Here is a 26,242-nt window from a genome sequence, read left to right as displayed (position 1 = left end):
CAATCTCCATGGCAAAATTTAGCAAAGAATTATGTCTTGTAATAAATAGTATGTTTTAATGTATGTATTCTCTCTCATCTCCCTTTCTCTCCCTCTTTCTCTTTCTCCCTCTCTTCATTGTGAGAGTCTTATCTCTCCAGTTATATTGTAAGCTCCTCAAAGTAGAAGAGTATTATACCCTCATTTTTTCCATTGTGTATGTTTCATACAGTAATTTTAATAAATGTATATTGCTTAATTGATATTTAAGCACCTTTGAAAGAGGAAACATGTCTTTTCCACATTCTACAAACTCCCTAGTATCTACATGATAGAGCTTAATAATTGTGTCTAGGTCCTGAGTATAATAAAACAAGAAAGTTACTTTTTATTCATTTGTTTAATGTCAATTTGATTTTGTGATATAGATGCATTAAGTAAAATTACTGGGATGCAGTGTAGCCAATTCATGTCTAATTCTTTGGCATTTTTCAGTTTTGCTTCCTCTTCTGTCACCTTGCTATTTTACTTGTTCTCTTTCATGGGCTGATTAGCTATCAAAAGATTCACATCTTTGTGGGAAAAAAGGAATATCAGGGACCTACTCCAGTCCAGGATCACTTAGTGGATTGCAGACTCTTCAAAGGCTAGAGCATTTGTTCTGTTTTCCCTGACTAAACTACCTGCAGGGATTTTTAAATTAATTGTTAGCTACTTTTACAAACACAGCTATATAAACTCACTTTAGAGTAAAAAAAAAAAAAAAAAAAGAAAATTGTGACTATTTCATATTATTGCAGAAAATGTTTCTTAAACTTTATAGTAAAACAATTCTACTTCATGGTTAAGTGAATTTTTCTAAAGATTTGAAATATGATATATTTATTCTGTGGGGAAAACTGTACTCTAAAAGTGTTCGAAATAAGTATATTAGAAAATATATTCTAGAAGTTGTATTCAACTACTTTTAAAAAAAAGGTTTTCTCAGGAAGCTAAGATTTTCTCATGCTAAGTTTTGTGAGAGGCATAACAACATGATGCCTGACTACTGTTTTCTGTTATTAGGTCATAGTTTTACTATCTAAGCTATAAAGATGAAATCTGATAGAGATGATAAGCATACTTTTAGCTGACCCAAAATTAAGTTATGATTACAAAAAGAGAAAAATTTGTATTTTAAGTTAGTGTGCAGATGTTTTTTGATAAGTTTAAGAAGGGCCAGGGTCAGTGTATCACCAGCCACGTATCTGCCTTTGGAGAGCAACACACCCCTCACAGCCTTATTTTCTCCTACCATTCTCCTTAAGAATCCTCAAGATTTTAATTTTGCCAAATAGCGGAGATTGCTGTTAATCTATAGCAAATGAGGGAGAAGATTAGTTATAAAATGTCCAAATTTATGCAAGTAAAATTCATTATGATTGTTTCTTTGATCCATGAATTTTTTCAAATTCTGTTTTTGAATTTCCAAATACACAGGGGTTTAGGCTGTCTTTTTATTTTGATTTCTAATCTGGATACATAGGGCTTACAGAACATGGTGCATACAATTAATTTGTAGTATTTGTAAAAACTTCCTTTTTGATACGCTATGTGGCATGATTTTGGAAATACTCCGAGTACTTGAAAAAAAAAATCTGTTATAATTTTGTTAACATTTTCCCCAAAAGGTAGGGCATATCAGTGGTAGCCAGTGTAGCTAGTATCTGTGAAAACTCCTTAGCAGTTATTTAATCTAAATATTTAAATGTAATTTAATGTTTGCTTTAGTATTATAGTGCCTTTCTAATAGAAATAGTATGATACTTCTCTGTAGAGGTTTCAACTTTTCTGTTTTATTTTACATTTGTTACTTCAGTTTAACCAAATATCTTCCAGCTGTCATCATTTGGCAATGAAATGGTAGATTGGGTAGAGAGGGATACATAGCATACATATATGTTATTTTTATATGTCATTCACCAGACCCAGAAGTGAGATCCTACTTTATTGGCCTCTACCTTAAAAATCACATGGGAGGAGTTATAACCAGGAGAAATCACAATTCCCTACCATGAAACTACTTTTTCGTAGATTAAAAGGTGTACTTCTTATACTTTAAAGAATCTATCTTAAAATGTAAATTAATCATCTTATTTGTAATGCAGGATTATAGATCATTGTTATAATCAGAGGTGATTATTTTTGTTGTAATTTGGAAGCTTATTTTATAATGTGAAAACATATTGAAATAAACTACTGCTATAAAATAAAGATAATTAAATATCACTAGTATTGTACTGTCAGCAAAGTGGGTTCATCCAAAGCATGATTCACAGTTAGTGAAAAACAACCATGCCCATTCTCTAAGTTGTAAAAAAAAAAAAAAAAAAAGACTGAAGAACCAATAATTATAGTGAATTTTTTTTGTTTTAGTCTCCTTAGTAAAATATTAAACTTTTTGACTGTTATACTTGCTGAATTTGCTGATAAAACCTTTTGGGCAAAAATGTTTTGTATTCATGCTTATAAAACATTTTTAGAAGTATTCCCATTGGCTTTTTGTAAATTTTGCAAAGAAAAAATTAAACGGTTTAGGATTTATATACCTACGTGCCACAAGTTGTCCCTCCAGATGTTATGCTGCTGTCTAGTTCTGTGTTTCCATTTCAAAATAATGTGATCAAAGTTTATGAAAAGAAAAGCTGTAGTTTGAAAAAGGGGTCCTCTTTGTTTATTATTACTTTTTCTTTCTAGACTCCCCCAACCTCTTTAACCCCTACCTAGTCTGCTAAATTAAAGCTCCTTGCATTCTGTAGCTGGTAGCAATTTCTAAAATCCTAAGACATATGACTTTTTGAAGGTTGAACTTTTTTCTTCCAGTATGGCCTTACTGTATTGATAGAGTGTGGTATTCTCCTTATGAACAAATAATTTTATTTCTCCATTCTTTTCCCATTTGCTCTTATGGTTTTACTATATGTCTTTATTTGAATTTATAGGAGTGTGCAGAAAAACGAGGCCAGATTGAACGAGCCATTAGGGAGAAAAGAGCAGTGGAAGAAGAACTAGAAAAGGTAAAAAGAAAAAGGAAAAAATAGCTACCTAAAATCCAACTGCAAATATTCAACATTACTATCTGCTTCCATCACACTATCTACTAGCAACCCTTTATTTATAAGTATTCTCCTGGTGAGTGTTTTGATTTTCTTGGAATATATTCAGAGTCTGCATTTACATACTGGTATTGCCTGCAAACATTTCTTTCCAAGAGTGGACACATTCTTTGAAATTTGTACTTAAAGGTTTAAATTTTATGAAATTGCTATCTTGCTTGCTTGAACCACATCCCAATAGTAAATTTCATTTTGTCTTTCTAGTGTATTAGAATTTTATGCCAAGTCTTATTGGATTTAGGCCATCAACAAAGATTAGCAAGTATGTAAAACAAGAAAATTGTAATATTTCTGTGATTTTTACCTTTTTAAAGTACAGATTTTTACTTTATAGTTAGGAAAAATAGTTAGCACAATGATATTTGAGAAAAATTGTTGCCAGATCTATAGTTTGGAATTTATTTGTAATTTACATAATTTTTCATTAGCAGTAGATATCCCATCTTTTAAAGTACTTGGGAAAAGAAAGGGAGACTAAATTTGATTGAGTCCTTTCTGTGTTTTAGGCACTGTATTAGGAACTTTTACACAGAGGTTAAGTAATTTGCCCAGCATTAAAAAATAGTAAATGATTTTGATTTTCAAAGAAAAGCAATGTAATATAAAAATGAAGTAATATATCTATATTATTGACGTGGAGAGATCATAACAATATCAATCAGTAAAAGAGTAATTTACAAAGGAGAACATTGTGTCTGATTACATTTATGAAAAAAAAAAGTATACATGTTGCATCCAAGGTAGGAGTTTTATGGTCACCACTGTCCTGTGAGGTGGGTCCCTTCTGGGTTTCCATCTGTTGTGTCAGGTAAGTTCCATTTAGGTTGCTGCCTACTATACATCAGAGTTTGGGATGAATTTGTAATATCACATGACATAAGTTAAGGAATAGGCTTTATTGGAGAAATGAAAAACTTACAAGGCTAAAGGCAGCAGGTAGAGAGAAGGCAGAGGTCCCTGTTATCCCACTTCCCACAGACAAGCATGCTGAGATCAAAGTACTGTTGAAACCACAATGCAGGTCTGTGTTCCATTGATGGGACATTGGCATGCTGATATTCTACCTTTTTATAGAGCAGGAGTAACAAAGCAGTGGAGGAAGACACAGGTTACTCAACCAGACAGGCCATATTTAAAGGGGCTAAGTGAAGGATTTGTCTGAAAGCGTGAGCTGCCTAGCACCCGGAAACCTTGGGACCCTTGGGATGTTACAGCTCCCATGCTGTGTGTGGGAGGAAGTCTACTGTAGCCTCATGGGAAGCTGAGCTTGAGTACATACAACCCCTCCTGCTGGGAAAAGAGGAAGCCCCATCCCAGCTAGACTGTTGTCCAGGTAACCTAGAGTAAGATTCTGGAGTCAGTTCAGACTGTTCTATTCATTGCACCATAGCGTCTATCTGTATTTTTGAATATTGATATTGAAAATTATCTTAAAGGTATTAATCAGAGAATCAACAATGATTATCTCTGTGAGATGTGACATTTAGAGTGTTTTTTAACTTCAGCTATTTTTCATTTCCATATTAGTTGAATAGTTTACCATAAGCTTGAATAATTTCAAAAAATAGGCTATTTTATTTTGTGTCAGTTTTCAGCATTTTATTTTATAAATGTACAACATCCAGAATTAATTATTAATATGTTTTAAGTGTTAGAGAGTGGTAACAGATGAAAGCCTCATCATGGGTATTATTCTGTAGTTTTTATTGTTCATGATTGCTTTCATTTTCTAAATTGTATAATTTATTAGGGCATTTTCCTTCTGTAAGGTAATATACATATGAGCTTCTTATGCAGATTTACCGTGAAGGCCGAGGAAATGAAAGTGACTACAGAAAACTAGAAGAAATGCATCAAAGATGCTTGGTTGCAGAGGGTTCAAAAGATGATCTTCAGATAAGACTTAAGACAGCAGAAACCAGAATAAAACAACTTGAAATTAAGTAAGTTTTTTCTTTGGATTTTCTCTGGTAACTTCTTTAGAATTCATACAATTCTTGGTGGAGTCTATTTTTTCTTTTTTGGTGGGATTCATAGTCATGCCTTAGGTTGAAAAGAAAAATTTTTGAGGACCAAGTAGAACTTTTTTCAAGGTTATTGCTGAACACTGATTTATTAAGGAAGAAAGGATTTAACAGCAGTAAATTATTTTATTTTAAATTTATCCTTCTGGCGTATGCTTTAGGTAGACTGTTCATAAATTGTTTTTTCCATACTAAATATGCAGCTATTATAGTTCTTGCTTATTCTTATTGCTTTTATACTCAATTTATATTTAATAAATTTCTTGTAGTATTGAGCATTCTACATTGATCCATCCTGTTTATAATAATATTCATAAAAATAATAAACTTGTAATATGGTATATCCATTCTGAATATTTTTCTTCCTTTTCCTCCAAGAATGTTACTTAATATAGTAAATCTTACTTACTCTAATTGCATGAAATCCCAATCTCTATCATGGAATATGTTTAAAAGATATTTTTTTAAATACAGACAAGTTTATTACTTTCAAATGTTTACTGTTAAGTTACTTAATGAAGTGTTGTTTTTTTCAAAAAAGGATTGTGCAAGTTTCAATAAATGTATCATTTTCAATAACCTATTCAGATTATCTACTCATGTGATTACTTCTAAAGCAAGATTGCAGGCAATGCCAGTTTATTCCAATATGAATTCTCTTGTACATAGTAGTTCAAGGGTCATACGTGAAGGCTTCTCCGAATACCATACATTCGTAGGGTTTCTCTTGAATGTGTATATCCATGTACCTCTTAAGAGAAGAGTATTGAATAAAAGCATTCCTGCATTTTGTTTAATTCACAAGGCTTCTCTGCAGTATGATTTTTTTTTTTTATATGTGCAGGAAAAAGAGGAATCAGTGAAGTCTTTATCACATTATAATATTCCTTATATTCAGACTTTCTCTCCAGAGTGAATTCTCTCATATTTTTTAAAGGATGTAGAGCAACAGAAAGCTCTGCCTATTCCTTTTATTCCTGGGGTTTCTTTCCTTTATGAGTTCTCAAATATCTCTTAACTATCCAGGGAAAACTGAAGGTTTTCCCACATTTCTTACATCTTTGAGGTTTCTCTTTAGTTGTGTGTTCACAACTCTCTAAGGGATGAGGAGAAAATGAATATTTTTCCACAATTCTTATATTTATAAGGTTTTATTCTACTGTAAGTTCAATGGAGAATTTTAAGATATGAGGAAAAAGTAAAGGCTTTTTTCATATTATTATGATTTCTCTCTAGTGTGAATTTTTACTTGCTTCCTAAGGGAAGAGTAAAAATTTAAGACTGTTCCATATTCCTTACATTAATAAGGTTTTTCTCCAGTGGAAGTTCACATATGAATATTAAGTTTGTGTATATGTTTCTTAAGAGATGAATAACAAATGAAGGCTATCCCATATTCTTTGTATTCATAGAGTTTTTTTCTAAAGTGTAAGTGTGCCTACTAAGATTTGAGGATCAACTATAACTTTTCCATATGCCTATCTTGTATAGATCTGCCTTATACTTTGAGTTTATACATGTTCATTAAAGAGAGTGGGATATCTAAAGCCTTTCCTACATTCTCCAGTGTAAACATTAGGTAATGTGAAAATTTTACAGTTTTCCCACATTCATAGTGCTTCTTTCCTGTGTGAGTTCTTATGTATTGAGTAAGAGATGAGGAATATCTAAAGACTTTCCCACTTTTACTACTTTCATAGGGCCTCTCTCCAGTGTAAATTCTTACATGTTAAGTAAGGTGTGAGGATACTCTAAAGACTTTCTTACAACTATTACAATAATAAGTCTTTCTTGTATGTATTCTTACATATGAAGTATGAGGAATGTGTGAAAGACTTTCCATGTTCATTACATTCCAAAAGGTTCTCTCAGGATTAATTTTAAACATTCATTAAAAGATAAGAATTAGCCCATGTTCTTCTGTAAATTCTTTACAGTGTCTCTCTCCGGTGTAAGTTCTTGCAAATTCAGTAAGGCATGAGAAGACAATGAAGCATTCCTATATTCCCAACATACAGGGTTTTAACCTGGTGTGAATTCTCATATGCACTTTAACAAGGCATGATTGATGAAGGCTTTCTTACAGTGACTTCATTCAAAGAGTTTCTTGTGAGTGTGAATTATCTTGTTCTGTTCTGGTTCCATATGCTAAGTATGCTATATTTCTTAAGTTTCCTGTCCTTTAATCTATAGGTATTCCCCCTTCTCTATTTTTTCCCCATAAATAATTTGTTGAAAAAACTGAGTTGTTTGTATTGTAGAGTTTCCACATGAATATATATGATGCCATTGAACTTGTTTCTGTGTCTCCGGTAGTTCCTAAAAGCTAATAATTAGATCAAGTGACTTGGTCTGATCTAGCTTTCAACTTTTTTGTAAGAATTCTTCATAGTTGGTATCTTAGTTTGCCAGGTTGCTATGACAAATACCACACAGTGAGTTGGCTTAAACAACAGCAGTTTATTGTCTCACTGTTTTGAGGCTTGAAGAAATCCAAAATCAAGATATCTGCAAGGCTTACTTTCTCCCAGAGTCTAGCGTTCTGGTGCTGTCCGCTAGCAATCCTTGGGGTTCCTTGGCTTATATTTCTGCCTTCAGTCACATGATGATATCCTCTCCTTTCTTGATTCTGTGACTTCCAGGTTCTCTTTATAAGGCCTTCAGTAATATGGATTAAGACCCACCCTAATTCAGTTGGGTCACACCTTAAATAAAAATAACATCATTAAAAGGTCCTAATATGGCTAACATGACCACAGACATAGGGGACTGGTGGTTTGATGGGTTGAGCCCTCTACCATAAGTTTTACCCTTGGGAAGACGGTTGCTGCAAAGGAGAGGCTAGGCCTCCCTGTATTTGTGCCTAAGAGTCTCCTCCTGAATGCCTCTTTGTTGCTCAGATGTGGCCCTCTCACTCTGGCTAAGCCAACTTGAAAGGTGAAATCACTGCCCTCCCCCCTACGTGGGATCAGACACCCAGGGAAGTGAATCTCCCTGGCAACGTGGAATATGACTCCCGGGGAGGAATGTAGACCCGGCATCGTGGGATGGAGAACATCTTCTTGACCAAAAGGGGGATGTGAAAGGAAATGAGATAAGCTTCAGTGGCAGAGAGATTCCAAAACGAGCCGAGAGATCACTCTGGTGGGCACTCTTACGCACACTTTAGACAACCTTTTTTAGGTTCTAAAGAATTGGGGTAGCTGATGGTGGATACCTGAAACTATTAAACTACAACCCAGAACCCATGAATCTCGAAGACAGTTGTATAAAAATGTAGCTTATGAGGGGTGACAGTGGGATTGGGAATGCCATAAGGACCAAACTCCACTTTGTCTAGTTTATGGATGGATGTGTAGAAAAGTAGGGGAAGCAAACAAACAGACAAAGGTACCTAGTGTTCTTTTTTACTTCAATTGCTCTTTTTCACTCTAATTATTATTCTTGTTATTTTTGTGTGTGTGCTAATGAAGGTGTCAGGGATTGATTTAGGTGATGAATGTACAACTATGTAATGGTACTGTAAACAATCGAAAGTACAATTTGTTTTGTATGACTGCGTGGTATGTGAATATATCTCAATAAAATGATGATTAAAAAAAAAAAAAAAAAAAAAAGGTCCTAATAGCAATGGGTTCACACCAACAGGAACACAAATTAAGATAAAGAATATGTGTTTCTTGGGGTACATAAGTCAAAGGTTGTGATGTTATTGACTTCTATCAGGAAGCATATAATGTGTTGTTTTCCTTTCTGATCTTATTATCCTTTGATGATCATTGCCTAAATCCATCATTTCGTTAGAAACTTTATCAGTCAAGATTTAGACTGGAAAACAGAGCTACAAGTATTATGGGAATAAGAGACTTAATGTAGGAATTAGCATTGATAAGAATGTAGGAGGAGCTAGGAAAGCAGTTTTAGAAGGGCAGAGTAGAGGATCAGAGAAACAGTCACTAACCATGTGTGCCTGAAGCATTTGCACATATGGGTAAGTCAGAGCTTGCAGGAAGATTCAAGAAGCCATGATTGTTAGGCTGCCAAATAGGGCTATAAAAGAGTAATTCATTCACTATTTGGAACTTATTTAAGAATTTCTCTACTTGCAAGGAACTTTCAGCCAGTAGTTATCTTAAGCTGTAACAATATTAATAGCATTTATGTATTCCCTATGACATTTGTTGACTAGGAAGTATTTGACATCTATTGAGCAGTGAATGTTCACAGTGATTGATTTTCTGGAATTGAAAGAATAGAAATTAAAAAGGATAGGGATGGGAGGCGGGGCGAGATGGCGGCATAGAGAGGAGTGGAAGCTAAGTAGTCCCCCTGGAACAACTACAAAAAACCAAAAACAACTAGCAAATAATCCAGAATAACTGCGGGGGGACAAACAAGACCATCCACTCATCATACACCAACCTGAATTGGGAGGAATGCCCGAGAACACAGCATAAAATCTGTAAGTAAAACCAGCAGATCCAAGTCGTGAGACCCCCTCCCCCATAGCCGAGCTGCAAAGACTCGTGGTGCCAGAGAGAAGCTCTCTCCCAGCAAGCGAATATAGCTCATCTGAGCTCCAACTGGAGTTTTAAAGTAGCGAGTGTGAACTGCTCACTACAGGTACGCATCCCCAAAAAACAGACAGAGGCTTTGGGTGACGACTGACCTTGGAGAGCTGGAGGATCGCCTTGGACTGGGCCTGAAGAGGACTATCTGTTTCTTTTTCTGCTCAGTGGAGAAAGCCCCAGTCATATTCAGTTTCCAGGGCTGTGACTTGGGGAAGGGTGGAGACAGCAGAAGCAGAAAGCGAGACCATTGAAATGCTAATGACCTCCACCTGGGCGCTCTGTCTTCTCTAGGAGGAAAGGGGTGGGGCCCTTTCCATTCAGAACCAGACCCCAGAGCCTGGGGGAACATGGCCATACCTCCCCACACCAGCCAAGAATTATAGGCTAACAGGCATCACCTGCTGGGCAGAAAAGCACAGTGACCTGAGGCATCAAAGGGTGGAGCAATTTTCTAAGACACACCCGCAGGGAAACCAGATACTGAATATTTCTTCCCTCTGGGACCTGAGCCTATTCTGGTCTGGGAAAACCTGATTTGGATGACCAAGGAAACCATGCCTAGACGACAGAAAATTACAACCTACACTAAGAAAAACAAAGTTATGGACCAGTCAAAGGAACAAATGTACACTTCAACTGAGATACAGGAATTTAAACTAATGCTAAATCAAATCAAAAAGTTTAGAGAAGATATTGCAAAAGAGATAGAGGCTGTAAAGGAAACACTGGGCATACATACGGCAGAAATCAAAAGTTCAAAAAACAACTAGTAGAATCTATGGAAATGAAAGGCACAACACAAGAGATGAAAGACACAATGGAAACATAGAACAGCAGATCTCAAGAGGCAGAAGAAAACACTTAGGAACTGGAGAACAAAACACCTGAAAGCCTACACACAAAGGAGCAGATGGAGAAAAGAATGAAAAAATATGAGCAACGTCTCCGGGAACTCAAGGATGAAACAAAGTACAATAATGTACGTATCATTGGTGTCCCAGAAGGAGAAGAGAAGGGAAAGGGGGCAGAAGCAATAATAGAAGAAATAATTAATGAAAATTTCCCATCTTTTATGAAAGACATAAAATTACAGATCCAAGAAGCGCAGCGTACTCCAAACAGAAGAGATATGAATAGGCCTACGCCAAGACACTTAATAATCAGATTATCAAATGTCAAAGACAAAGAGAGAATCCTGAAAGCAGCAAGAGAAAAGCGATCCATCACATGCAAAGGAAGCTTAATAAGACTATGTGCGGATCTCTCAGCAGAAACCATGGAGGCAAGAAGGAAGTGACGTGATATATTTAAGATACTGAAAGAGAAAAACCGCCAACCAAGAATCCTATATCCAGCAAAGCTGTCCTTCAAATATAAGGGAGAGCTCAAAATATTTTCTGACGAACAGACAATGAGAGACTTTGTGAACAAGACACCCACCCTACAGGAAATACTAAAGGGAGCACTACAGAGTGATAGAAGACAGGAGTGCGTGATTTGGAACACAATTTTGGGAGATGGTAGCACAACAATGTAAGTACACTGAACAAAGATAACTATGAATATGGATGAGAGAGGAAGGTGGGGAGCATGTGAGACACCACAAGAAAGGAGGAAAGATAAAGACTGGGACTGTGTAACTTGGTGAAATCTAGAGTATTCAACAATTGTGATAAAATGTACAAATATGTTGTTTTACGAGGGAGAACAAGCAAATGTCAACCTTGCAAGGTGTTAAAAATGGGGAGGCATTGGGGGAGGGATGCAATCAGCATAAACTAGACTGTAACTAAAAAAAAAAAAAAAGGATATGGATGAAAATTAGCAGTATATTGAAGCAACAGACATGTTTAGAGATTGTCTCACCCAATAAGTCATTGCTCAGAAAATCCAAGAAATACAACCTATTTAACCTATGATAAAACAACTGGAAATTTATAAAATCTATTTCAAAGACATGTAACAGGAGAGTATGAAAATAGATCCTATCATTATAATTGCATACTGTAATAAACTTTTGTGTTTTCCTATGTTATTTATTTGAAGTAGATGTTTTCATTATTACCTACTTGGTCTTCTTTATTATTAGCTTCAGTTCAACCTCTTGAATTCTTCCTCACACAGTGATTCTCAGTGTCAGTAAAAATTTGAAAGAGGTTTCACACTGATTTTTTAGGTTAAGTGATAACCACATCAATTTATCTATTCTTATTTAAGATTGCTAAGTTGTGTATATTTGCCTAATATAACATATTTTGAAAGCATAAAATGTAAGTCTCAGCTGCAGAGAAACGTCTTGTAAAAAAAGAAAACAAGCCTGTACTGTAAAATATAGACAGAATCATGACTTTTATTGTAGGTCATTAAATTTAAAGGTTCTTTTTGTTTTGTTTTTTAATCAGTTCCTCAGAAGAGATATCACGTTGCCAAGAAATGATTCAGAAACTTCAAAATGTATTGGAGTCTGAGAGAGAGAATTGTGGACTTGTCAGTGAACAAAGGCTGAAACTTCAGCAAGAAAATGAACAGTTACAGAAGGAGACTGAGGATTTAAGAAAGATTGCTCTGGAGGCCCAAAAAAAAGCTAAATTAAAGGTATTTTCTGGACTAGTTGGAAATAAGGTATACTTATGAAAATTGAAACATAAAGAATATTTAGAGAGATCTAGTAAAACATTTTAAGTGCCTCCCTCTTTCTTTTTTTTTTTTGCCTGCTCATCAGACAGCACTAAATCATAATTCAGAGTGTTAACCAGTCATTTCTGTATTGTAGAACTTGAAAAGCACACTTGAAAATGATTGCTTTCACTGTCCACCAAAAAAAGAAAAAAATCTTTTCCAATCATGAAATAAATACTGATATTCCTGCCAAAGCAATTTAAGCAGCACTAGCAAAACTGTGTATTAGATGACTTTACAGACTGTCATCTTCCCTTCTCCAGCTATAATAGCCCCTCAGAAATTGAACTTCTCCAAAACTAACTCTACAGGAGACACTACATCACTATGCTCTGAGAAACTCATAACTCTTCTGAGAATTCCATGCTAAGAAGAATGCAAAACAAAGGCTCATCTTATAAAAATAAATTTTCCTTCTATTATTTTCTCTCCCTTGTCGCCCTTCCTTATTCTAATGCTTGCATGCTTTTGCAGTAGGAACATGATAACCTGTTTAAGGGAGTTTCAGGAAGCATCGACATCAACATTTTGCTTACCTTTACCATTCCATGAGATTTTTGTAAAAAGTGGCACTAATACTTAATGATGAAGAGTTACATCTTCCAGTTCCATAGTAAGGCTGTGGGATGGTAGTGGCAGTGTTTTACTTTGTTCTTACTACAAGGACTCGTAAGATTTAGACCTCTTTTGAAATCATATTTCAACCTAATTCATAGCAACATAAATTTATTGCATGTCCCTCACTGCAATTATCCAAACACTGTAGTGTTTTGTTATCAAAATTGAAAGTTTGAAAAACAGACCTTATATACCATACAGAGAAGTTTGTACTTTATACTTTAGACTGTGGAAGGTCTTTGAAGAACAAAGAAGAACTCACACTACCACATATCAAGATTTGTTATAAAGCCATAGTAACTAAGAAAATGTGTTATGAGCATGAGAATAATCAGCTTGATCAGTGGAACAGAATGGAGTCCAGAAACAAACCTATCTATGTATAATTACCTGATTTACAACAAAAGCACTACTACAGTTCATTGGGGGAAGAACTGTCTTTACAATAAATGGCACTAGGTCGATTGGATCCTTATTTTTAAAATGAGCATTGACCCCTATCTCACACAACATATGCTAATTATTTTGAGCTAACTTATAGAACTACATGAGAACTGTAAAACAATGGAGCTTCTAGGAGAAAATCTTGACCTTGAGAGGAAAAAGTTTTTTAAAGAGAATGCAAACAGCACTAATCATAAAGATAGATAAATTGGATTTCATTAAAATGAACATATTTTGGCCATTAAAAAACACCACAAAGAGAGTGAGAAGTAGGAGAAAGTACTTATACTATATACAACTAAAGAAAGATTCATATCCAAAATATAAAGAAATTCTACCAATAATAAGAAAAGGGGAAAAAAAGAACCAGCCCATTTCCAAAAATGGCAAAAGAGTTAAATAGGCACCTAAAAAAAGAGGTATTCAACTTCATTAGTTATAAGAAAAATGTAAATAAAGCTATAGTGAGTCCTGGCCCAATGAAGATGGTGCAGTGAGATGGTTAAGGACTCCCATTCCACCACAGAAGCTTTGAACAATCTGTAAGAACTGACAGAAACATCTTTCTCAAAGCTCCAGAAAACAGTTAAAGGACTCCAGTAACAGGGCAAGTGCCAAATCAAGAGAAAGGCTACTCGGAAGCCATAGGTTCTTGTGGCACTGTGGCTGGCCCCTCCCTCCACCCCTTATCAGTTCAACATGGAGCTGGCCTGTGCAGTGCAGATCCCTGGTCCCGATTCCAGAAGGAGCAGAGTATCCCTCATGTATCTACTGGAAGCATGTATGTTTGGCCCAGTCAGTCTGGTGGTGGCTTGAGGAACTCACTGTCCCAGAACTTGCCCTGTATGTAGAAGACAACTCATGGAACTCTCCTACAGAACACTGTAAAGGAGCAGTCAAGTTGTGCTGCCTGAGGCAAGGGATTACTGGCTGCAGCACATACAGTGCAGGGCACAGGACCATGAGGAAACTGTTCCCTAGGGAAGAGGGGACATTCGGAGCCTTATAAACGAGGAAATTTCTAGGACCACATACAAATCCTCAAGACAAGATACATGCACAGAAAGGATAAAGGAGTCCCCTATGCTTTGGCCAAGAGCTATTCTCTAAATCCTTTGTGTGCTTAAGCCCTGAAGGGAGTACTCACACATGTCAATCTGCAAAGACTAAAAAGCGTGTTTTCTTTTTTTCCTTCTTAATTTTTTTCATTGTTAGCTCATGGCATTCAAGGGAAGCTCTGTCCTAAAGTGAGCTGGATGCAATCTTAAGGAACAGATGCCTCAGAGTCTAAATCCCAGCAATAGCCCATTAAAATATCAAAATGTCGAGGTTTTAAGAAAAGGTTGCAGAACATATAAAGAAACAAGAAGTGGTGGTTCAAGCAAAGGAGATTAAAGCTTTAGAAACCATCACTGAGGAGGACCAGACCCAGGACATACCTGACAAAGACAGAAAGAAATGGCAAATGTGGCAGATATTTAGATTGGTGCATCTGGATATCTGTATTATTTCTGTCCCATAGATTTGAAAGTATTTCAAAATAAAAAGCTAAAAAAATAAAAATAAAAATAAAAAACTTAACTACACAGCTACCTGAATAGCTAAAATTAAAAAAGCAGTATCAAGTGTGGACAAGGATATAAAGCACTTGGAATTTTTTACCTTACTGCAGTGAATGTAAATTGGTACAGCTACTGTTTAGCAATATCTTTTAAAGCTGGACATACATATATCCAATATCAAATAATCTTGCTACATACCCTATAGATAAGAGTGCTCATGTTCACCAAAACATGTACAAGAATATTCATAGAAGCTTTAATCTTAACATCAAAAAACTGAAAATAACTGAAATGTCCATCAATATGAGAATGTATTAATAAATTGTAGTAGATTCATATAATGGAATACGTGCAGCAGTGGAAAAGAATGAACTATGTCTGCAAACAATAGTGAATTAATCTCAACAGACATAATGTTGAACAAAGAAGCCAAACATCTTTTTAAAATGCTAATAGTCTATTATTTCACATATGAGAGTGAAGAATAGGCATAATAACCAATGAGGGTAGGGTCAGAATAGAGGTTACCTTTTGAATGGATAACTACTGACTGAAAGGAACTGTGCTCCTGCAGGATCTAAATCTGGGTGGTGATTTTGTTGTGCTGATATGTGGGTCAAAATTAATTGCGGTATGCCATTAGGGTTTATGTACTTATTTTGAGAAAAAGATAAATCTTGGCAGAAGAAAATGGTTAGGAATATAGATGAGACAAGGTTGCTACCTATGTACTTATAGAAGCCTATTATACTTTTCTTTCTCCTTTTGTATGCTTGAAAGTTGCCCTACAAGTATTTCCATAATTTAAAGAAAACAGTCATTGTACTTTGGTGAAAAGATATCATATCCTCATATCTAACTACAAGTTCATATTATAAATTTCAAATGGATTAATAACTTAAAAATTTTAATGGTACTATAAACCATTAGTAGGAAATGTAGGTGAATATTTAACTGATAGCAAAAGACTTTCTAAGCCAAAGAAAAAATGGAGAAAATTCCGAGGAAAATGTTGATAGATTTTAATATATAAAATTTTAAATGTTTAAAATTATTTTTTAAATGCTTAAAATAAATAGCTGGGGGAAATAGTTTTAATAAATATGATAAAGGAATAAAACCATTTAGAGAAGGAGCTTTAAAAATAGAAACACTTGTGACACAAATAATGGATTAATAACTTAAAAATTTTAATGATACTATAAACACATTAGTAGGAAATGTAGGTGAATATTTACTGTGACACAAGAGAAAACATTTATGAGGCATAAACAGTTCACAAGCTAAGAAAAACAAATGGCCAATAAAAAGTCTTCTAAAAGTTCAAAATCATAATTAATTGCAAAGTAATCTGTGTGAGTGAATGTACTATGAAATGAATGAGTACTCATACCTTGCAACTAAAAGTATAAAATGGTTCACATTTATTTAAAAGAATCTAAAATCAATCATAAAAAAAATCTCATAAATAAGTTCCCTGTAGTATTGTTCTATAACAAATTAAAAACAACCTAAATATCTAGAAATAAAGGAATGATTAAATTGGGGTACACCTGTAAAATTCTCTATTAAGCTGTTAACTAAAAACCATGTTTGCAAATAATTTATAATGCTTCTATAGTGCTGTGTCCTAAGTTAAATATATGTATATGTTTAATCCTATATACAATATAATCTCAATTAAGATAAATTTTTTATTGTTAGAGAAGTTGTATATTTAAAGGAAAATCATGCAGAAAACACAGGGTTTTCATATTATGCCCTACCCCCACCCCATTATTAACACCTTGCATTAGTGTGGTATATTTTTTACAATTGATGAAAGAATATTACATGTATTTTATATGTATATATGTATATATATTTTTACAGTGTAATCTCAACTTAAAAATCTTTCAAAAAATCATGTAGATGCTCAAAGTTGTTATCTCTCAGTGGTAGGATTACAGGGACCTTATATTTGTCTTTTTAAGTTTTTGTATTTTCTGTAATTTTATAATATGCATATATTTTGAAATTTTGTTTTTGAAAATGAGGGGTGGAAAATCAATATATTTCCCCTACCGGGTATTGTATTTGATTGATTTTTAACAGTTCAGAAGGACAGTAACTAATGTTATAGCCAACAAAAGGGTTGTCTACCCAACATGTTCCCATTAAAATGCTCCTTTTTTTGCCAAATCTATGTTTGGCTTAAGAAAAGAATCATTGGTAAATAATGGACAAAAACTCCTTTTAGCTAACTAAATAGCTGTAATTCTATTTTTTTTTTTTTTTTTTTTAATAGTAAGGCTGGCAGATAAACTGCTGCTTTGTAGCTGATTCTTTATTTGCACTTTTTGCTTCATTCCTCCATCATGGGAAAAGAATGTGATCTTAGGTAGGTAAATAGAAAGAGCCAAAAAAGATGAAAACTGTTGGATACTATGACATCAGTTGGCTGAGAACCTTAGCATACGAAGTTTTCAAGACACTGCATTCCTTTTAGCCCTAGCTGTCTTCTTTCCTAATTCCCTCTTTATTTCTGCCAAGGATCACCATTTCTTTGTAGTTTACATACCCTCATAATAGGTATCTAAAATGAGGAAATGGAGTCATGGAGTCATTTTCAGCGATCCTACTGTCTATTTGTGGTTTAGGTAGTTCTATTCAGATGAAGGGCACATGAAGAAGAGAAGGAGAACATAAACCCTTTTTTCCTACCCAGCATTCTGAATTTCATCAACAAGGACTTTGTAACAGGAGACCCAATTATTGTGACCTTTAGCCTTCCAACAGCACTGCAGGCTTGTCCACTTTAGCAGTCAGAATTGAATTAGCTAAATTAAATGAGGTTTGTTTAAAGACTGAATTTTGACACCAAAAAGCTATCATTCATTCAGCCTGCAAATATGTTTTGAGCACCTTACTGTGTTCCCAGAACTGTATGAGGTGCTGAGGATGAAATGGTGTACAAAACAGGTATGGTCCCTGCCCTTAAAAGCTTAGAATTTGTGTAAAGATGGGCAAACTTTAAACATATAATTACAACTAATGAATGCTCTTCAGGAAAAGTATAGGGCACTCTGAAAGCTTTTGATAGAGGAACCAGACTTTGTCTAGATGGATGGTAAGAGAAAATTTCCCTTGAGAAGCAATAATTGAGTTTTAGAAGTTGAATAGAAATACTGAAGATAAGCAGGAAGGGAAAGATTATTCCTTCCAGGCAAAGTGAAAAATACCCAAGTGACAAGTACATGTGAAAAGTACCCAAGAATGAGAGGGCAATGTGGCTGAAACAAAGAAAGGGAAAAGAAGAGTGGCACTACACAAGCTTGGAGAAGTAGGCAGGGACCAGATTATCATGATTTTTCCCGGTGGTATTGCTAGGCAGGCAAAGTTCTAAAACAGAATAGATGTGTAGGTCAGTTTTTAGTGTGTGTAAGAAGGTAACAGAGACATATACTGATTGAGACTGGAATGTTTGTTTTCTATCCAAGATGTTAGAACATGGCTTCTCCAGAAAAAGTGGAAATTGAGACAAGGAAGGAGGAGGAGCAGATTCAAATCTGAATTTACAGAATCCAATAATACAAAAATTATTAAAATAGCAGGAGTTAAGCAGCCTTAGGAGGCTTGCACAATAATACTACACAAAAGTAATAAATCTAAGGTTGTTTTTCCAGTATCTGTATTCATAAAGTATTAAATTTCTACTTGCGTGCCTATTTGAAGAAGTTTAAGAGTTTTAGGAAGCATGTTGCATTTAGCAGGATGGCAAGGACAAGGTGTTTGCAGTTTTCTTCCGTGAGCCGTGGATTTTGCTGCTGTTGGCCTTTGTTTTAGTATTTGGGAATTGATGAAGTTGATTCCCTTATTCATTCTTTTTCTGATTTTGAAAGTAACCATATTTAATGAATTACCAGAAGCCAAGCCAGCTGTGACTATTTTAAAAGCACATTACTTTAAAATATCATAAGATCTCCTTTTTTTTACTATTTCCTTAGTATTCTTTATAATACACCAAAGAATTCAGATGACCTTACAGCCTTTCTCCACCAGGGTTTTTCATCTGAACCACAGAACAGAAAGTAATTCCTTTAACTATTTACTCAGTTGCCCCAATAATAGCACCTAAGTAATTCCATTTTAGATGTATGTAAGAGAAGGTCATTCATTACTTATATTGAATGCCTTGGGGCATTAGGGCTCAATTCTCTTCCTGAACCCTAGTCAAGGAAGGCTGCTGGAATATTGCAATACAATTCTGACACTATCTGGAGTTAGTGTAAATGTATAAGTTAAGGGCACAGTCCTCCACAAAACTAGACATCAGCCACAAAATCAGGGATTCCCAAGTCACCCTCACGTCTGACCAACTGGCTACATGTTTGGAGTTCCCAACCACCCCCTCAGGTTAGATAATTCACTAGCATGACTCATAGAACTCAGGAAAGCACTATGCTTATGATTAAAGTTTTATTACAGCAAAAGAGATACAAATAAGAAGGAGCCTAAAGAAGAAGCATACAAGACAAGGTCTGAGAGGGTCTCAGGCACAAAGCCTCTGGTGTCCTCCCCCCATGGAGTCAAAACATGCATGTCATCCCCCTAGCACATTAATATGTGTTACCATCCAGGGAGGCTCACCTGAGCTTCATTGTTCAATGTTTTTATTTGGCGTTTCATTACATAGGCATGATTGATTGAATCAGTGACCACATGGTTGAACTCAGTCTCCAGTCTACCTCCCCGGGAGGTCAGGCTATCACGCGGTTGGTCTTTCTGGCATAGCATATACCCACCCTAAAACTACAGGTGTGTGTATTTGTGCCTAAGAGTCTCCTCCTGAATGCCTCTTTGTTGCTCAGATGTGGCCCTCTCTCTCTGGCTAAGCCAACTTGAAAGGTGAAATCACTGCCCTCCCCCCTACGTGGGATCAGACACCCAGGGAAGTGAATCTCCCTAGCAACGTGGAATATGACTCCCGGGGAGGAATGTAGACCCGGCATCGTGGGATGGAGAACATCTTCTTGACCAAAAGGGAGATGTGAAAGGAAATGAAATAAGCTTCAGTGGCAGAGAGATTCCAAAACGAGCCGAGAGATCACTCTGGTGGGCACTCTTACGCACACTTTAGACAACCTTTTTTAGGTTCTAAAGAATTGGGGTAGCTGGTGGTGGATACCTGAAACTATTAAACTACAACCCAGAACCCATGAATCTCGAAGACAGTTGTATAAAAATGTAGCTTATGAGGGGTGACAGTGGGATTGGGAATGCCATAAGGACCAAACTCCACTTTGTCTAGTTTATGGATCGATGTGTAGAAAAGTAGGGGAAGCAAACAAACAGACAAAGGTACCTAGTGTTCTTTTTTACTTCAATTGCTCTTTTTTCACTCTAATTATTATTCTTGTTATTTTTGTGTGTGTGCTAATGAAGGTGTCAGGGATTGATTTAGGTGATGAATGTACAACTATGTAATGGTACTGTAAACAATCGAAAGTACAATTTGTTTTGTATGACTGCGTGGTATGTGAATATATCTCAATAAAATGATGATTAAAAAAAAAAAAAAAAAAAAAAAAAAAACTACAGGTGTGGCTGGCCCCATCCTGACATTTGTTTAGGGGTGTGAGGGGGGAGGCACCGTGAATAACAAAGACACTCCTATCACTAAGAGATTCCAAGGAGTTAGAGGGTATCTCTGAGGAATTGGGAGCATTGCCAGCCAAATTCTTAATTATACTAGTTATCCTAAGAACATTTACTTGTGTATTCTTTCTGCATCAAGGAATTTTTACTATAATAACTTAAGATACCCAAAAATATACTGAAAACATTTGCATATGAGATTCTGAAAATTATTATTTATATAATATTGTTTTTTTCCCTCAAAAAAGGATACATCATTCATTGATAGATACTGTGTTAGAAGTGCTAAAGGAATTCTTGTGTATAATTTTCTTTGACTTTACAAAGCTCTGTGAAAGACCATTGGAAATTTAGAATATAAATCAAAAGTGGCATGAATAACACCCTAACTCTTACTGAGAGCATGAGCACTTGGCATGTCTGGCTTCTAGCAACAAAGTTAAGAGTAAAGAGAGAAGTTTTATTTTAGATGATAAACTTTTTTTCTACTGGCATTTGAAGGTGTGAGGGGAAATGTTGCAAATATTATAGTCCGTCATAATTCTGGTTTTGTTAAATTTTCTTTATTAGATAGGATGTCTTCTCTTGTGGACAAAGACAAATCATACAACACAATTAATGATTCCTTTTGTGTATATCATTGATCAGTATAGCTCCTAAAATAACAGAAAAAAAAAAAAAGAAGAAACTGTGTTCATTTTATTCCCTAGATCAGTACAATGGAACATGAACTTTCAATAAAGGAACATGGGTTTGAAGTTCGATTGAGAGAAATGGAAGACAGTAATCGAAATTCCACTGTTGAACTGAGGCATCTCTTACTGACCCAACAGAAGGCAACCAATAGATGGAAAGAAGAAACAAAGAAACTTTCTGAAAGTGCAGAAATTAGGATCAGTAATTTAAAGTAAGTTCAGTAATGAGTGTTTGATTTGTTTTACAAGAGTGATTTAACCTGTAGTTTAATGTCCTTGCCATAGTTATTTTATAACATATATAATTCTGAACCTTATACTTATTTTTTTATCCAACTAATATTTATTGAACTGCTATGATATTAAGCATTCTAAACTAAAACTAATGTTGTATATATTTGTAAATATTATGCAAATTCCACAAGATACAATGATTGTTGGTTGGACATCGCAGTTTAGAATCTTAATACTATTTGCATAAAGGTATAGCATCTAAATGTTTTATACTTGTGACAGAATCTGTTTGGCTTGCAAAAGCTAGAATATTTACTATTTGGCCCTTTAAAAAAAAGTTTGTCAACCTTTGCCTAATAAGAACTTGAGATTTCATGCTGAATGAAATGGAAACTACAGGAGGTTTTGAGCAAAGTGGTGCCATCAGACTTAATCTTCAAAGGATAACTTTGCTGGTTGAAGAACAGACTGTAGGGGGCAAAGGTAGAAGGGAAAAGAGAGACCATTCTGTAATAGTTCAAGTATAAGATGATAATGCTTGGACTAGGGTTTAAAGAGTGGGGATTAAAAAAAAAAGGTTGCTTTGGGCCATGTTAAGTATGAGCTGCCTAAAAGACATTTAATTGGGGTTATCAGTTTATCAATTTAGTATGTAAGTCTGGAGTTCAGGAGAGAGCTATAAATTTGGGAGTCATTAACGTGCATGCACTTTTTAAAGCTGTAGGATATGAACATTTAGAAAGGGAGTATAGATAAAGAAATGAAGATATCCAAGGACTGAGTTCTAAAATTTAAAGTTGGGGAATATAAAGACTCTAGTGAATGAGACTGAGAAGAAGTGTTTAAAAACAAGAGAGAAAGCAAACTTCTGCTTCTAGTTATTAGTGAACTAGGCAATTTGGACCAAACTTCCACAGCTAAACCAGTTAGATGGATTATAAAAAACATCTACTAAGAGCCTTAAAAAACTCACAACAGCAACAAAAAATACATTACTACCATTTGGCTTTTCCCATGAGTTCAAAGTTGATATAACATTAAAAATAAATTTATATAATTTATCACCTTAACTTATTAAAAGAGAAAAATCATAAGATGCAGAAATTTAATATCCATTTATATAATTATTTTTTAAATTATATCAAAATGAAAAATAATACCTAAAAATCAAAAGTAGAATTAAACAAATGAACTTAATTGTGTAGGAAGTTGGTGGCTTAACTAACTTAACAGATGAATTACTTCAAGTGACATTAAACATAGTAATTAGACTATATAGCCCCTAGTAGGATGAATCCTAAGAGTAAAAAGAACTGAAAAAAAAATCACAAACTATTTTTTAATAGTAATGTTGTTAGTAATAATACTGACATTGTTAATTTGAAGCTCATAATTATAGGATAAAGCAATTGAGTAATTATATAAATGTCTTTGAGAGCCTAGTTTTTCAGCATAACAGAGAACAAACTCAAAGAATTTAAGTAAAACTTATAATTCTAAATTTGAATTGGAAATAGTTTATAAATTCATGGTATCTTTACACTTTAAAAATATGTATTTCCTAGCTCTGTCCACTGATAGGACCTAGACACAATGACCAATTCAGTTTCAATGGAAAGTCCCCTAAAAGAAATCTGAGACAGGAAAGTACAAGGTGAGCCTAGATAATACCTAGTCATAGCAAAAAGCAAGGAAAATATCAAGATTACCGGGGTCGTATCAAAAGTACTCAGGAGCCAACTTGAGGAGGCTCCCAGTGGCCCATATGCAGACTGTTTGAACACCAAAAGGAATATCTGAAGTAAATTGAAACATATCAAATATATTAAATTTCCATGACTTCAAAATGATATTAAATAAAGAAAAAAACTCTGTCACCTTTTGAAGATACTATGGAACCAATTCATTCTGAAAAAAGATGAATTAAAGGAAAGAATCACACATTTATTCTACCCTGCCTGTACTCATGGTACCTCATCAAATGCCACTTGGTCTTTCCTACCATAGTAGTCCTTACTTTACAAGTCAAAGAATCAATATAGGGATTCTTCCTGTTGTTGAATGTGTCTATTCCAATTGTGCGTTTTAGAACTGGAGCAATAACCACAGGGTAAAATTATAGATACTGTGGGCCAAATGTGAGATAATCCAGCTACCCTCTTTGATGACCTGACTTACAGACCTTAGGTAAACCTCTTCTCTGTTTGGTAGACTACAGTGGCTTTTGGAATCTCCAGGAATTTTTAGTTTCAGCATTTAAATTATGAGCAGCAAATGTCTGTATTTCCCTTCACCATTGCATGGTCACCTTGTGAAATGTTCATGGGTCCTTTAGGGGAAAACCAGGAGGAAGTATATATGGATGTGTAACAGGGTCCTTCATCAAAGAGATCTGCACCCCCTTTCTTCATTTAAAGGGTGCTGAGTATGTGAACTGGCTGAAATTTGGTTAAGGCCATGTCACTCTCTTTTAGTGACACAGTCAGACTTCTGTTCACCAGACCTAGAGCTTCTCTACCTCTACAATCAAATAAGACTTTAGGAAGTGTTAGGGGTTGAATCATGTATCCCACAGAAGGCATGTTCGGGTCCCAACCCCTGCTCCTGTGGGTGTGAACCCATTTTAAACAGGACCTTTGAAGCTGTTATTAGTTAAGGTATGTCCAAACTGAATGAGGGTGGGCCTTAATCTAATATGACTGAAGTCCTTATAAGAAAAGGAAATTGGACGTGGAAAGAGAAGCCACAGGATATTGGACATGGAAAGAGAAGCCACAGGGAGGACCCAGAAGCTGTAAGTCAACAGAACCCAGGAAAGAAGGGAGAAGATGCCACCACATGCATTGCTGTGTGACAGCAAAGTCAAGGAATCCCCAAGATTGCCAGCCAGCCCCTAAAACACCACAGCCTTTGGAGAGAAAGCATCACCTTGCTGACACCTCAATTGTGGACTTCTTCTAACCTCAAAACCCTGAGTCAGTAAATGCCTATTGCTTACACCAACCCATTAAGTGGTATTTGTTTTAGCAGCTAGAAAACTAATACAGAAAGCTAGCAATGGTCAACTAGCCAAAGATTTCTGCAAGTCAGCCTCTTTTGATTATAGCAGAGTTGAAGGACAGTTCACATACACAGTGCCCTTTAAATGAAGAAAGAGGGAGCAGATTATTATTCCAATAACCATGCCCACATTGTCTTTGGAGAGTTATGCTGCCACTGCAGTTTTGCCATCCAGAATCCCATCATCTCTATTGAATTCAGGGAGCCCAGTTCTGTTGCATCAGTCATCTCTGGCCTATAGAGAATAACTACCACAGTCCTCTTCAGAGATGCCAGGTCTTCCTTCATGAATGGGGGCATGGTTCAGGGATGGGTGAGCTGGTTTTACATGAAAAATCCACTCTAGCTTTTCAATCTCCCTAAACCTTCATATAACTTCTCTACACCAGTAGTTCTCAACCAGGGATGATGATTTTGCCCCCCAGGGGATACATGTCTGGAGTCACTGGAGGGTACTACTGGCTTCTAGCACATAGAGGACAGGGATGCTGCTAAACATCCTGTGATGAATTCGACAGCCCCCTACTACAAAGAATTTTCTGACCCAAAATGCCACTAGTGCCAACAGTGAGAAACCCTGCCCTGCAGTGTAAAAGAAAGTACTGACATTCCAATATCATTCAGTATAGGCCAATATCATTCAGTTGATGCCAGAATACATTCAACCAACCCAGCTAACTGAGACACTCAAGCTAACACATCAAATTCAGAATATCTGCTTTGTGAGTCCACATCAGTAAATTTGGGCTGATCCAACAGTTTATTCCTTCCACTATAATCCAGCACCCTTTAGATCCATTCCCCAAGATTCTGTCTACATACAATTGATAAACTCATATATTTATTGTATTCTGCCTCCTTACAGGTCACACTTTGTACCACATTCTCTTAAGCCTTTTAGACTTGAGACTGGCTACAGGGCTAGTGGCAATTAGTGATGGTGGGGTAAAGCCTGAGGAGAATCATCTGTCCCTTGAGAGGCAACTACCTTATGGGTGATTCATTATAGATGCTTCAGGCAAGGGAGACTTACCTTCCCAAATAAGGTAGAAGGACTGCTAATACTGGCAAAGGAGGCATGGCAGAATTTAGGGGTTCAAGGCACCAGCCTCACAGGAGTCTGCTCACATATCCTCATATAAATTTTCAGGAGAAACAAAAAGGACCCTGCAAGGTTGGGAATTCAGTTTGTGTTGTAGTTCACATCCCTTATCTTTATTTCCAACATCCAAAAACTCTGAAAGCAGGCTATACCTAAGTTAGCAACCCACTCTTTGGTTGCAGAATCTGAATTGAACTGATGTGAGGCTATTTATGGTATAGGTGGTGTGTGTGTTTATGTAGTATGTATATACGTACATACACGTATATACTCATTAACATATTCCATTTATTGTGCCTATTTATATGTTTTACTGGGAAATATGTATGATTATTGTGATCTCTATCCTGCTCTAAACCCCTAAAACGTTTTTCTTGGGTGTCTTCATTTATGCTATTTTTGTATATGTAACTTGTGCATGCAAGCTAACTGCACCATAACTTCCAATAAATTTAATAAATTCCTTAATGATAGTAAATGTG

General features: G+C 35.5%; 1 protein-coding gene across 3 annotated transcripts in view; it reads left to right on the top strand.

Annotated features, from left to right (window-relative positions):
* SCLT1 (sodium channel and clathrin linker 1) overlaps positions 1-26,242 on the top strand; it is a 278,459-nt gene that overhangs the window by 204,346 nt on the left and 47,871 nt on the right. For all 3 annotated transcript variants that reach the window (XM_037830653.1, XM_037830654.1, XM_037830655.1), the window contains 4 exons: positions 2,961-3,035; positions 4,932-5,077; positions 12,132-12,324; positions 21,380-21,576. In XM_037830653.1, the coding sequence (XP_037686581.1) occupies positions 2,961-3,035; positions 4,932-5,077; positions 12,132-12,324; positions 21,380-21,576 (611 nt within the window). The remainder of the gene's footprint in view (positions 1-2,960; positions 3,036-4,931; positions 5,078-12,131; positions 12,325-21,379; positions 21,577-26,242) is intronic.

Source organism: Choloepus didactylus, chromosome 3 (assembly GCF_015220235.1).
Source record: "Choloepus didactylus isolate mChoDid1 chromosome 3, mChoDid1.pri, whole genome shotgun sequence".
NCBI classification, from domain to species: domain Eukaryota; kingdom Metazoa; phylum Chordata; class Mammalia; order Pilosa; family Megalonychidae; genus Choloepus; species Choloepus didactylus.
Note: the sequence above shows the minus strand (reverse complement) of the source record. Positions and strands in the feature narration are given on the sequence as shown.